Genomic DNA, 14861 nt, shown 5'->3' with positions numbered 1-14861 from the left:
ACTGCGATCTGTCAAACTTGGGTACTTTTTGTACTACCGAGGGACCAAAAGCAGTACTAGAAGTGGTACCCAATCTGAGCCCGAGTGTGACGGACCTGTTTCAACTTCACATATTTTTTAAATTCATTAACCGACGTTGAACACAATACGATATTACGATACACCCTGTGCGAGTAGCATTTCTGTCTTGTCTCTCCTTGTTTTGACAACAGACCCCGCTCCGTCTGAACGCAATGTGTTGTGATAAACCTTCGCTACCTCAGTAGTGTTTTCATAAGCGTAATCCCATATAGTTTACTATTGATTGTGGTGACCTTTCTTATCACTCCGAAAAACAGCAGGCGGTGTGCTGATTAAATCGAAAATTGTTTATGTGTGCTGCAATTTCGTGTAGCAAACACAGTAGGCTTGCTGGGGGAAAGTAACAAATACAGCAATCGTTTCACACCAAGCACACTATCTTGCATGGTGAGAAGTTCGTTTGCCGGCTTGATAAGCGAGATTTTCAACTCCCCGTAGTTGAGTTGTTGATTGCGAAGAGCTAAGCTGATTCAGTAGAGCGAACATATCCATCGAGACCAGTACACATCTCTCTGTCCCGGGTTGAGTAGGAGCCACCGCTGCATTTCAGTGTCGAAAATGGTGTTATGTCATATCCGTACCTCTCTGCGGCTTGGCCAGCTGGTCAGTGTATCCATCAAGTCACACCACGGATATCAGTGGCGGTTTCTAAGCACCACTAGTTCGCTGTTGAAAGGTAATTATGAGGGAAAATTGTCTACAGGTGAAAACTTAGATTTTGTGCATTTTGTAGTGTTCGATAAAAGTTGGGTTAGTGAAGATAAAAACAAAAATAAATCAAAGATGTTGTATCAAAGTGAAACAAGATATGAGTGACAAACATTGCGAGAGATACACGAGTGAGGATACACAATAAATGTCACGGCGGGTAAATTTAGTGTTGCACGTTTGAACACGTGGCGAAAAATTCAAAATGTTTGAAGTGAGCTTCAATGTGTTTGCTTCTACGGGTTCAAGAATCAATGGGGCCTTCCTTACCGTAGTGGTCAAGTCCGCGGTTACAAAGCAAAGCTATGCTTAAGGTGTCTGCGTTAGAGTCCCAATTGGTCCAGGATGATTTCGTAATGAAAATTTTCTTAATTCCCTGGTCATAGAGTATCATCGTACCAGCCACAGGATATAGGAAAGTGAAAATGGCACCTTTGGTAAAAAAAAAAGTAAGAGGTTGTTTCCAAGATACGACCGCCAAGTTGACGTTGGATAACGTTAGCTTCTTCTAATTCGTGGCTTGAGACCGTCACGAACTTATGAAAGATTTCTAGGGGAAGAGCACCAATTTTCGACCCAACACTGCTTTTCGACCTTTTCATACGATCGATGGAAGAAGAAGCATGAGCGGTAACTTTTGCTCTCCAGACAAATATTCCGGTTGAACGTTAGTTCCACGCATGATCCATTAAGATTGGTTGCTTTAGTGCGTTCCGAAGCCAGTTTGAGGTTTAAGTACTTGTCCATGAAGTCCGCTAACTCCATGTTCTCCTCTTTGCTCAAATCGATGTTGAAGTTTCCTGTCACGATGATTGGCATGGTCTCCTTTAGGTATTTGAACAAATTCCGCGCCATGAAGAACTTCTTCTGCTTCTTCGTTCTATCCGGGGAAATGTAAAGATAAACCAGTAGTGCCCGACAATTCATTGTAGTGATCTCGGCAGCGTAGATGTCACCATAATCATCTGACAAGCCCAGCTCTACATTATAACTGGTGCAGAGTTTGCGGATCGTGTGCGGCACAGCTGATCCGCAAGTTGCCATTCCAGCATCTGGCCGTGAAATCGCGCAGGACTTCTTGATCAAGACCGATCTGCGATTCCAGAGCTCGGCCATCATGGCCCTGCAGAAAGCGAGCGTGGCCTAACTGGTTGGTTTGTTTGAGGACACCAACCTGTACGCGATCCACGCCGAGCGTGTCACCATCATGCCGAAGTACATCCAGCTGGCTCGTCGTATCCGTGGCGAACGCGCTCTAATTGCATTGAAGCACAATTTCAAACAACAACCCTTTACAGGGCCACAATTGATTAATTAAATAATTTAGTTATCAATTGTAATTTCGAATGATAAGTTTTCAACGGAGATAAATGGCAAACAAAGTTTTATCTAGGTACCCGTCGCAGAGGTCGGGCGGCGGTAGCATTTTTGCAGTCTTCTCTGTGTGTGTATTTCGATTCGACAATTTCTTACCAAATCAAAACGTCAACAAAGCTGTTGCTGATAGGTTTTAGCTCTTTGTTCGCCAAGTTGATACTGATCGCTCTAGCATGCGACGACAGTCATCACTAAATGCGAGGTAATGGATTCTTCATTCAAGTGCCGTTCGCGATTTATCCGACTCATGCACACACTGTCGACGATTGTCAGCGCGCGCACAATGGGAATTTTATTTCTTAACACTGTGATTCTCGCGAAGCATTATTTAGCCGTGATAAATGATTGCATGCAAATTACTGACCAAAATCTGAATCAATCACATCCAGTCACCAGTAATGTCGCTCTTCACGGTGGAAAATTCTCACAACTCTTTCAAAATGAAATGGTCGTCCTGAAATGGACGGTTGGGGCTAGTCACCGTCGATCGAACTGGGTTGTCAATCCATTGTTAGACAGAAACACACCAAAAGATTACCAAAGACGATTAAATCGAAATGCGGTCGGTAATTTTGTGCTTTCTTGTTTTCGTTGGTTTTCTCACTCCTCCGACGGCAATTTTCAAGGTTTCTAGACGCGTTCTCCACGAATTTAATGGTCTAGCTGGATGCCCATGGCCATGATGAGCGATTTCGCGGAACCCGCAGCATTTAGCTTGGATTGGGAATAAACAAGAGCAGAAGCAGCGGAAGCGACGAATGTGTAAAATTTATTCCGATAGGAGTCCTTCTCCAATTGCTGGTCGACGATTGACTGATGTGCGCGGGGCTCATTAAAGCTTGGTTGGCTTTGACTGAAAACGATAGAATAAAGAGGAGTAAGAAGAAGACCGAAAGGGGCGTTTCCCTTTGCATGACGAAAGTGGCTAAGATATCGAGCAATGATGTCTGTGCTAGGACTACACAAGAAAAATGTGCTTTTCTATGGAAAATAAGACATGCCTTGATATTTATCGATTTTTCAAAAGTTTATTTATGAAAATCAATAGTTTTAATTATAGGAGCCGATTCGTAGAAAGATTTCCAATAGTCAATGGCTAGCTATTGATAATCAATAGTTTATTTAGTATGAAGGAAAATTTAGGTGCCAAAATGATGAAAATTGTTCTATGAGATTTTCTTTTCAGAAGCATTCTAAATATGTCGCAATTTTGTTACATATGTTCTCATAAAATATGGCAAGTCTAAGAAGCTGTTGGAAATGACACTCTATTTTACAATCGTTGTTAAATGTAGAGCACTCACCCCGACGGCACTGCAGCTGCATCCGCGAATACAGTATCAAATTGTCGTGCCATCAATTATTCATGACAAATTAAAGTTTGAAGCTGTGAGATTGATTGAGAAATATAAGATGTAATAAGGTCGGGAATATTATTCTTTTAACTCTTTTCAACACATTTGATGGCCCTGAAAAGCGCCGATTTGCTTATACGACGAACCAGCTAAATGTTTCAAGACGTGGATGGCGCACAAGACCAGCGGGTTGTGGATCACCGGGCATAAATCGAAATCTGGAAACGATGCTCACTCTTGAAATCTTGTGCGATTTCACCAATCCGACGCTCGATTAGCAGCAGCTCCTTGGATCAGCAACTCAGAGGGCCTGCGGTATTTCGTTCCTAGCGGGCTTACTTCTTGACCACCGAAGCTGAATTTATCACGAGTCGAAATCTGCAAGCGCGGATAAATTTGCGGTGGCAATGACGATGGCTTGAGCGCTTTTCCGAGCGGCAGTAGTTTGCCGCTCGGAGAAGTTCCAAAGCGATCGTCATCGCCGCCGCAAATCAATCTTGCGTCTTCCTCTTCCAATGACACAAATTGAACTGTGAGGCGGGTGCAAAGGCAAAGCGAAAATGACTCGCCCGACCGTGTTCACAGTCCGACCGCAAAAAGAAGAATGAGGGAAGAAGCAGGGTGCGGTACGCTTTTATAGTGGGAAGCGGAACCGAAAAATGTGCTTGAACGTGATTGGTTAGATAAGAAAGGGGTCAACGTTTTACGCTATTTCAATAGTTTGTTGCTAATAATCAATAGTGTCCTCCATTTGAATCGACGCGTAGATAAATTTCCAATCGATTCATGGATAAATATTGAAAATCTATCGATAAATGACTGAGTTATTAGCGGTCAAAACCTGACCATTTTTCGTTACATGCTCAATTTTTCGTTTTTCTGAATTGTACCCCCATATGTTGCCGTAAGACGTTATCCAACGTCAAAAACCTCTCAGTTAATGACTGCGCAAATGCTCATGAGAATTCTAAACTGGGAAGCAGGATCTGTCCTAGTGAGAACGAAAATCTGTCCTAGTGAGGATGAACATTTGTAAAACGATGACTGTTATTTTTCTTTTAACTGAACCAACTGTAAATTTACTTGGGACTTCCTTAGCTGAGTGGTTGAAGTCCGCGGCTACAAAGCAAAGCCACGCTGAAGGTGTCTGAGTTTGATTCCCGGTCGGTCCAGGATTTTTTCGTGATGGAAATTTCCTTGACTTCCCTGGGCATAGAGTATCATCGTACCTGCCACACGATATACGAAAGCGAAGGAGGATGTAATGCCAAGACAAAGAAGAAGTTGTAAATTTACCAGATTTTCTCATAGCTTTGGAATTACAAATACCACTATCCTTGATCTCCAGCTCTGGATAAACCTAAATAACGGACTAGTGGTGGTACACAAATTATGTCACGCTAAATTTCGACTTTTTCACCCCCCCCCCCCTTTGTCACGTTTTTTGTATGAGTCCTTCGAAAATTTTGTAAGGCTTGTCACGCTTGATTTGACCCCCCCCCCCCCTTGAAGCGTGACGTAATTTGTGCATGACCCCCTACGTCACTTCATAAGGTTCATGCACAAATCACAGGGGGTTAATAACAAGGGGAGAAAGGGGTCGTAAGCGTACAACTTTTCATATTTTTCATATGTTCAGGTTCGCTAATGTTAATTACAATGCACTGACATTGAAATTCTATATCCTGATATTAGTTAAAGTTATGTTGAAGATTTGGAGTAAAAAATGTTTTCCATAGCTACCTTGACTCCATAACTCACTGTTGTATTGGTTTTGTATTCCTTAACGCGATGTTCCTCTAACCCTACACTAAGGTTTTTTGTAACGTCGGTCGATGTCCCGCTTAAAAACCGCGTTTATTTATAAAATGACGTAAAAAATTGCGTTAATTGAAAAAAACGACGTTAAAAAAATATCTCATGTTTTTCGATGTTCCATGACCATACGAATCATAATGTAGAACTTTTTTTGTATAGAAAATAAAAATTTGATTCAGGTTTTTTTACATCGGATTCTGAATTACCGTAATTACGCCATTCACCGCTCATTGAGTTATTTTGATAAAAATTGAACAAATTTTCGCTATAAAAGTTATTAGCATGTATTGGTATACCAAACAGGGTTATATCAGAATGAAATTTATATAATTTTATTTTATACAGTTTTTCTAAAATATAATTTTAGGCTGTTTAGGGCAATAAATATGAGTTCAACAATGATTTTACTATGGCAGATCAAAAAATGCTTTTCAGCTGCTAATGTTACATATGATGTCGTACTATACTAGTGTTGTGTATATAGGGCCTCATACTTAGGACGAGCGGCGAATATCGCCCTAAACCTGTATCATTGGCATACATGTCATTTGGTACCATTATACATTTTTCACATTTCAACTTTTTTCCTACAAAATACAAATGGTTGATCTTGCGTGTAGCGCAAAAAGCTATGAAAAATATAAAACGACTGATTTTTGGCAGAATTTAACATGTTGAAATGCTGTTAAATGAGCGGTGGATGGCGTCCTTACGGTACTGCGGTTATTTTTTAACGTCATGTTTTTGAATTATTTGTGTTTTTAACGCGCGTGAAAAACCGCACCACGGCGCCCTAGTGCGCCGTTGAATTTTTTCCATGTGCGCTGCAAATTGATTCACAATTTACTTGAAAATCATCTCATATTCTTGGGATTATTTCACAAATTTACTGAGCGACATTGATTTGTCTTAATTGTTAAGAATCTGGTGTGCTCGTTTTTTGTGAAGCAAAGGCGTTAGTGTGTCGTAAAGTTTAACAATAACACTTGCTCTCTGATATTGACATAATAATTCTCGATTACTTTTTCAAGTCGACGAGTAACTTTCATACGGGTTTGAGATAATTAATTAAGAAGAATCACAACCAGTCTTCTAAATCTGTTTTAAAATGAATGCTTTTCCAACATTTTTTCGCCGTGTACATCGCTTAAATTTTGCATGCAATCAGCTCGCGTTAAAATACTAGGTAGTTTCTATCGTTTCCCTCCAAAAGTGTATGCCAACATGATAAGCTGTTCATTCAGTTACTTACGACGTTTTTGGACCAGTGTAAAATCTACTCAAATAGTGTTTTGTTTTTATTCGTGGTTAAATCACTTTGTCTCTCCACATGGTCACATGATTACACAGTGTAACAAAAATGACATTTTTGCGTGTCTCAAGGACAAAATTATACACAGAAAAAAATGTTTAAATTTCAATGTGATGTAAACTAAAGTCTACTGTAAAAATAAATCAAATTCGTGTGTTGTTACAGCATCATGTAAATTTAAATTAAATTTCATTTAATTTTCAACTAAAACTGGTTGAGTATTACATGATCGTGTAAATTTAAAGTTAATTCGATTGAAAAATAATGGAATGGTCGTTGAAATTTAGGTTTATTTTGATGCTCCAAATATCTGCATGAAAATAAACTTAAATTTACAACATATTTTTAGCTGTTTATGTCTGGAGTAGATTTTGGGTTGCTCAATCTGATGCCGTTCTCAGAAACGTTCCAACACGTCACAATTTTTAGCTACAGGTCACCAAAGTTGTATAAAACATTGATTTCATTGATGTTTACATGGAATTTAAAATATGATTTATCAAACTTTTGTGTGCTCTAATCGACCAAGCATGCTAAAAAGGACTTTAATTTTCATTTCAGATATAATTTGGATGAAATTTCAGGATTCAGAAACAAACATGTTTCCAGTTTCCATAAAAAATTCTTCGGTTCTCTCTTATGGCAGAATACATTACTTTTATAAACCATCAAAAAATAGCTTTTGAGCATAGGAAGTATACTAAACTTTGTTCATAAGTAATGTTACACACTTGAAGTTTGAATTCTGTGGCAAATTAAGCAAATAAATTGCCAAACAAGATTGCAAACTTGCATGCAAGTTGTCTGAAATAGCCAATTTTGCATTTTCAACAGCCGATATCTCCAAAACTAAACGTGCTATGATGTTTCTGAAAACGGCAATGTATTTAGCAACCTTTAATGATGTAAATAGTGGCATTTTGGTGCTTGAGACAAAATCGTATTCCGCAGTGTTATCCAATTCAATCGTTTCTCAAAAGGTTTTCGCTGATGCGTGTTTCTTGAAATTCCACGATATAATAGCCACACTATATCTGATTCCGGAAATTATCTGTGGCTTGAAATTCGCCAACCTCCAGGGGCACAAAAGCACACCACCCTTTGAACCCGATTTGACCCTGTGACTCACCGGAATAACTCCAGCCACGTGTACCAGTATACTGACAGAAAATATTTTAATCCATTAAGTATTAGCTGAGCAGTGAGGGTTTAAGCAGTTTTGCTTTCACTCAGGCCTAAACGGGTTAATAAATGCTCTACATGATGGCCAGATTTTTTAACGGTCCACTTCGAAGCAGATTTGCGTAGAGTAGCACTTTGTTATAAATTTTTAATACAAAGTTTTATAAGCTTTATGCATACTACTTGTTTGCATGGGCAATGCATGTAATTATACAATAAAAATAACAGTGAGCTGAAGAGTGCATACGAAATTTATGATTAAAACTCTGTGTAAGTCTCTGTATAAGTATGGAGTCAGTAATTTATTAACCCTCTAACATCCAAATTTTAATTTTCGATCTATCTCTCTAAACACGTTTTGGGCAATGATTTATTTTTTCGCGAATTTATGAATTCTGGGTTTCAATTTTTATTATTTTCATTTTTGAACATCCTTATACTTTTGAATTTTTCTTGAAGCATTTTCTGGTTACTAATTTTTGGCAATAATAAAAATATAAGTTTATACAATACTTTTAAAAATATGAAATTTGTAATTTTTTTCTGGAACATTTTTTTTTCGTGTAATTAACGAAAAAACAGGTTTGAAATCATTTTTTAAACCACCAGGCTTCTGTGATAGGTTGATCGTAGAAAAATACAAAAGGTACGATTTTTTGTATCACACAATAAATAAACTCCAGGCATTTGTAGGTAATGAAATTTCGGTTCCCTATTTCACCATACGTGTGAATTTTATAGTTTTCAATTTTTGATTATTTTATGTTGTTTAAGTAGTAAGATATCAATTATGTCTTCATGTTGAACTATTCAAAATGATTCTTAATGTGAATATTTTTGTAATTTCGCATATGGCCAAATAGGAAACCACTATGACCACAACTGATACACTTTTCCTATGCGTGTCCAAAGCTTAAGCCAAAAATAAAATCATTTTTATTTCCAAGCTACGAAAAAATACACCAAATTCCAACGTGTACCCATCTAAAAGCGGGGTTGGGTATTAGAGAGTTAAAACAAGCTGTACCAAATCTGAACAAAAATCGTTTGTGTATTATCTACCGGAAGACTCAAGTTGGCTGGCCACACATCGTGAAGCCAACCCGCTGTTCAAATGACTAAATCAAAAAATATATAATATTAACAAAAATTTACAAATTTCAATGGTTTTCAAGAATGTTGCTAAATCCATTTTGTTGCCAAAACCAGGGGGTGTCAAAAATGGAGCATGCCAAAAACGGAATCCCACTGTATGAGCAATTCTCACTGAAACAACAAGTCGTGTGTTAACAATGTGAACAATTCCCGGAATTAGTAATTATTATTCAACAAATTTTGCTTCAGTTTCATAGGCTTGCTGATCTCACCAGATTTTTTTTTTCGAAGAATTTCTATCAACTTACTTTAACCCTCTAATACCCAACCCCGCCTTTAGACGGAGTACACTTTGAAATTTTGTGTATTTTTTCGTAGCTCAGAAATCAAAATGATTTTAGTTTTGGCTTAAACCTTAACTCATAACACGCATATAAGAAAAGTTTTTTATGACTTTTGATACCCTTTTGTATTTTTGAAAATTGTTTGAAAAATTGTATTCTTATATAATCTACAAATTTAAGGATTCAAACTAATATTCTACAAGATTTTCATATGCAATTAAACAGGATTTCATGCGGTTTATCGGAGAAGTTCACGCAGATCTATCACAGAAAATTCTCTGAATGATTTCTTTCATTCCATGTTCAAATTTCCGATAGAGCAATTAAACATGAGCTACATGAGCATTTACATTTCAAACCCGAATGACCCTTGATAACTAAACAATTAATGCATGTGAAGCAAAAACAAATTTTGAGCACCCTAACGAGGCACATTTGTGTAGATCACAGATTTCACATGCCAAAACCTTTTGTGCTCTTGATGTGTATGCTAGAGGTTTGGAATCTTCGACAAAGTATTTTGGAATAAGTTGCAATACATTATGATTCCTTTGGATTTGATATAGATAACTTACAACTCATCTAGATCAGTTTCAACTCATGAGAGGAACGTTATAGTTCAAATTTATTCTGTTCGATAAGACATTTTTGAGATTTTTCGACTCAAAATTGCTGGCTGAATTGCAGAGAACATGAGAGACGCATTTTTGATTACACTCAAAATTCAAAATACTGAGAAGACATAGGAAATGCCTTTTTTAACTGTTTGACTATGAACCAAATTTCAAAGCACTAACATGTATTTTTTGCGGTATGAATTCGTTATTAGAAGCATAGGGAATATGTGTGGGTAGATAGTAATTTTTGGGTACACTTGAAATTTCTTTTGCAGAAAATCTTGGAAAATCTAGGGAAATACTTTTTTTATTAAAGCTATTTGCCTTCAAATCGAATTACAGAGCAATGACATGTAATTTCTCTTCATGATTTGATTGTGTATAAACGATGCGTAAAACTGAGTAGAAAGATAAATGTAGGATTACACTCCAAACTTCTTAAAATAAAATACAAAAAATAGGTTTTAAACCTGATTGCCAGTAATGAAACATAAAATCAACTACATATAAGGAACTTAGTTGAAGTAGGTCAGTGTACATGTTAGGGATAAAATTGAAATTTTCGATTACACTCAAAGTTTCTTCACAGAAAAAAACTAAGCAAAACCCTATTTTCTACAACTATTTGCTTGTCAATCCAAATTGGAAGAGAGGATATGTAGTTATTAACCATTGAACATGTTTGAGGGGAAATATTTATTATTGTTAACACCATTTTCTTCTTCTTCTTTTTCCCCTTATTTTTCTTCTTATTTTTGTTGGTATTAACGTCCTCACTGGGACAGAGCCTGTTTCTCAGCTTAGCGTTCTTATGAGCACTTCCACAGTTATTAACCCCTCTACCGGCAGCTTAGTTTTTTATCGCCAAACAAATATTCTAATCGCGATAACTTTTTTGTTTCTAGATATTTTTGCACCATTTTTCCACAAGCTCTTCTAGTTTTAGAATATGTGTCAATATTGATAATTGATCATCTGGATCTTAAGATATTCCAAAATTCCTTGGGGGACCGACGCGTAACCATAACCCACGTAAATATCGCAGGCTACAGAATTTTTATCGTATTCGGATATTCGCTCCTCAAAATGATACATTAATGCGAGTATGTTGTGAAAAAAAATGAAGCAAATTGGTGCAGCCGTCTTTCAATAATGAGCATTTATATGTCTGGCACCACCCTGGACAAATAAAGATCTTGAAAACTCTGAAAAACCTCATATCGTAATTTTCAGATTTCTCCAAGAATACTGAACCGATTTGTATGATTTTTTCAGATTTTTTTATCTCCTTATTATCTGGTTTTGTATACTACACATTTTATTTTTCTGATAAATTAATCAAAAACAAAATGGCCGCCGAAGACATTTCATATGGAAAATGTTGGTCCCCCAATATCTTTAACACCAGAACACCAATGATTAATATCAACACGGCTTCTTAAAATAGAAGAGTTTTTTGAGATTTTGTGAAAAAATTGTGCAAAATATCGAGAAACAAAAAAGTTATCGCTATTTGAATATATTTTTAGCGGTAAAAAATGAAACTGCTGGTAGAGGTGTTAAGAAAGCTCTAATTTCTTTGCCAAAGTTGCCATATCGCATTCGTATATCGCGTGGCAGGTACGATTATACTTAGAATATTATACTCTAAGCCCAGGGAAGTCAAGGAAATTTCCGTAACGAAAAGACCGACCAGGATTCGAACCCACACCCCTTCAGCATGGCTTTGCTTTGTAGCCGCGGTCTCTGACCACTCGGCCAAGGAAGGACCGCTAAATTTGTTTAATCTTGTTTTTAACCTATTATGTATGCCTGTCGATCGAATTTCATTGCTATGATATGTATTTTTTCGAAATTAAATTGATTGTTGAGGTCAATTAAATATGGTAAAGCAATGATAGATTCTTAATACAATAACAATTTTATTTGACTTACTTGAAAATAAACATTCAAAGCAATCTCTTTTATCTAAAATTATTATTTATGCATGAGCATAAATAATAATTTTAGATTGCACTCAATTTTTTTTTGTACAGTGACCCCACGCAGTTGAATCACCCACAATTTATGAATCAGCTGATTTCAAAAGACAAAATTATTATCAAACTTGTCACAAAACATCACAAAATTATTTTTACACATAGTTTCTTATCAGTAAAAATAATTCTGTGATGTTTTATGACAAGTTTGATAATAATTTTGTCTTTTGAAGTCAGCTGATTCATAAATTGTGGGTGATTCAAATGCGTGGGGTGACTGTATTTAGAATCTAAGAAACATTATTTTTATTCAAGCCTGTAAATTTGTAAAAATAGGTATAAGAACAAGTAGGGTGGATCAGAATAGAATAAATTTAAGTAGAGTAGAATTGAATAGAGTATAACAGACCTAAATAGAAAACAATTAAATAGAATTGGATAGTATACAGATATATAATATAGATTCAGATATGTGATGTTTGAGTATTTCGATCAACTTTGATGCAGTCATTGTTCAGCTATATTGATTTGTATATAATTCAATTATACTTTGGCCCTTTTCTAATGTCAATCCAGATAATATTTGTACGTGTAAATCTTATGCAACCGCTGAATTGAATGAAATAAGAACAACCGCAAATGAGTAATGATTATGTATGCACCTAACGATTGATCATAAGTGTAACGGAATTCTCCATGCAATATTCTTTCCACACTCTTCAAAAGGGCGTATCTCAATATCCTGTCTAAGAATTATACATACATAAATTCTTGAAATCACTAGAAGGCGTTAGATCGATAGATATCAGTTTTCGTGTATTGGCTGATTAGTAATACTTAAACAAAGCATAGGCCCTTTTCAAATAACAGTCTAGATAAATTTTAGAAAACAAGTAATTTCAAACATCTAAAACCAGATAAAAAAATAAAAAAATATATTAAAAACTGTATGTTTACACAAGTTAAAGGGGCAAACATTATGTGATTTCTATCATATAAACTTCTAAAGGGCGTAATTAAAAATCCTGACTAAGGATATTTTTTTCAAATTCGGTCCAGAAGTGCAGAACAATGTCAGGAATCAACTGCTGACTGCCGTTTGGATTCTACTTCTTATTGGCGTTACATCCAAACTGGGACAGAGCCTGCATCTCAGCTTAGTGTTCTTATGAGCGCTTCCACAGTTATTAACTTTCTTTGCAAATGTTGCCATTTTCGCATTCGTCTGTCACTGCCACACGACATACTCTATGCCCAGGGAATCAAGGAAATTTCCATTATGAAAAAGATCCTGGACCGACCGGGAATCGAACCCAGACAACTTTAGCATGGCTTTGCTTTGTAGCCGCGGACTCTATCCACTCGGCTAAGGAAGGCCCCCGTACTGCCGTTGGGATGGTATATTTTATTTGATAATAACGGTAATTGGAGCACCGTGGATCAAGTTTTTAATTCATACAGATGTTTGTTTCGCCAGATTTGTGTGTTTTTTTTTTTATTTGAGGTTTGGTTTTGATTCACTGTCGACATCCGTCTTCTGTACATGTCTATTGGACGTGATCGTATTCTGTGGGTCGCATCTAGAGTCAGCAATTCTTTTCGATCAACATGTTTCGCACGCTGCCATCAGCCTGTGAAATATGGGTGCGATAACCTTGCAGTAGTAAAATTATGACCCCAAGTTCATGTGAGTAATCTCTCTATTCGGTTCAAGGTGATTGACGAATCAACGACATTTTTTTGTTCTTCATTTCACCACTGTTGGCCTCATAGCGATTGGAAGCCACGAGGATCGTGGTCCGTTTCTTGGGTAATCTCGATCGTAAAATTTTTGTATGATGCTGCGTGTTGAGTTCCGATAGAGCTCAATGTGTGTTTCGGTGGAGACATTTCCCCAGATAGATTAGCGTAGGTTAGAAACAAAAAATACCAAAACATCCAAGAGGATTGATGTCATCTCCTACGTATTTATGAAATGTTGGCATAGGCAAATTATTTCAAACATGCAATAATGAGATAAGGAAATCCATTACATAGAAGATTGTTTTCTTTCTGTGCTTTCACTTTCAGAGAGGTTATATACTGATAAACACGAGTGGGTCTCCGTCGACGGTGAAGTTGGAACGGTTGGCATTTCGAACTTTGCACAGGTAGGCCCACAATCTTTATGAGTCTTTGTTCATTGATGATGCATTTCTTCAACATCTTTTTGTTCTTGTTTCGATCATGCAGGAAGCTCTCGGTGATGTAGTATTCGCACAGCTCCCGGACGTTGGAACCAAGCTATCGCAAAAGGACGAATGTGGAGCACTGGAAAGTGTGAAAGCAGCCAGTGAAGTCTACTCCCCTGTTTCCGGAGTGGTTACGGAGAAGAACTCCGCGGTCGAGGAAACACCCGGATTGGTAAACTCATCGTGTTACGAAAATGGTTTGTGACTAACATTCGTTACTCAGTAAATTTCCACCGAAACTAATCTTTATCAAATCGTCGTTGTAGGTTGGCTGTTCAAACTGAAATTGACGAAAACGGAAGAATTAACAAAACTGATGAACGAACAGCAGTATGCGGATTTCCTCAAGAGCGACGGCCATTAAGTTCAGTTTCTATCGGATCGGAGCTAAATAGATGCCCTCGAACAAAAAGGGCAAAGATCGTCTGTTGATACCGAGCAGCTAATCAATCGTTGCCATCATCTATGCATTAGTAACTAGTTGCTACGCCTGATTAGTCCTATGTTGATCGAATGTTTGTAAGTTATAAATTAAAAAATATTTTAAATACGAAGCTTGTTGACAATCAGTGGCTAACTGAATCATGATGGACAATCCAATGCAAAACTGATGATCTAATAGGACATTTTGGGTCTATATGCCTTAAGGTTTTGGGTTGTTTGCCTAACTATCTAACAAATCATACAGTACTGGCCGGAATAAACTACGCATTGACTCTTTTTACTATAAATGGCCAATTTTAGACACTTAGAGCTCCAACT

The 14861-nt window shown here is 37.1% G+C and overlaps 1 protein-coding gene across 1 annotated transcript; it reads left to right on the top strand.

The window, feature by feature from the left end:
- Positions 1 to 201: 201 nt before the first annotated feature.
- On the top strand, positions 202 to 14653 carry LOC5575143 (glycine cleavage system H protein, mitochondrial). The gene is made up of 4 exons (XM_021842225.1): positions 202 to 757; positions 13939 to 14018; positions 14101 to 14296; positions 14366 to 14653. The coding sequence occupies exons 1-4, from the start codon at positions 640 to 642 to the stop codon at positions 14461 to 14463; spliced, it is 492 nt and encodes a 163-aa protein (XP_021697917.1). The 5' UTR covers positions 202 to 639; the 3' UTR covers positions 14464 to 14653.
- The last annotated feature ends 208 nt before the right edge of the window (positions 14654 to 14861 follow it).

Source organism: Aedes aegypti, chromosome 2, assembly GCF_002204515.2.
Source record: "Aedes aegypti strain LVP_AGWG chromosome 2, AaegL5.0 Primary Assembly, whole genome shotgun sequence".
Taxonomy (NCBI): domain Eukaryota; kingdom Metazoa; phylum Arthropoda; class Insecta; order Diptera; family Culicidae; genus Aedes; species Aedes aegypti.
This window is presented reverse-complemented; position numbering and strand designations above follow the sequence as displayed.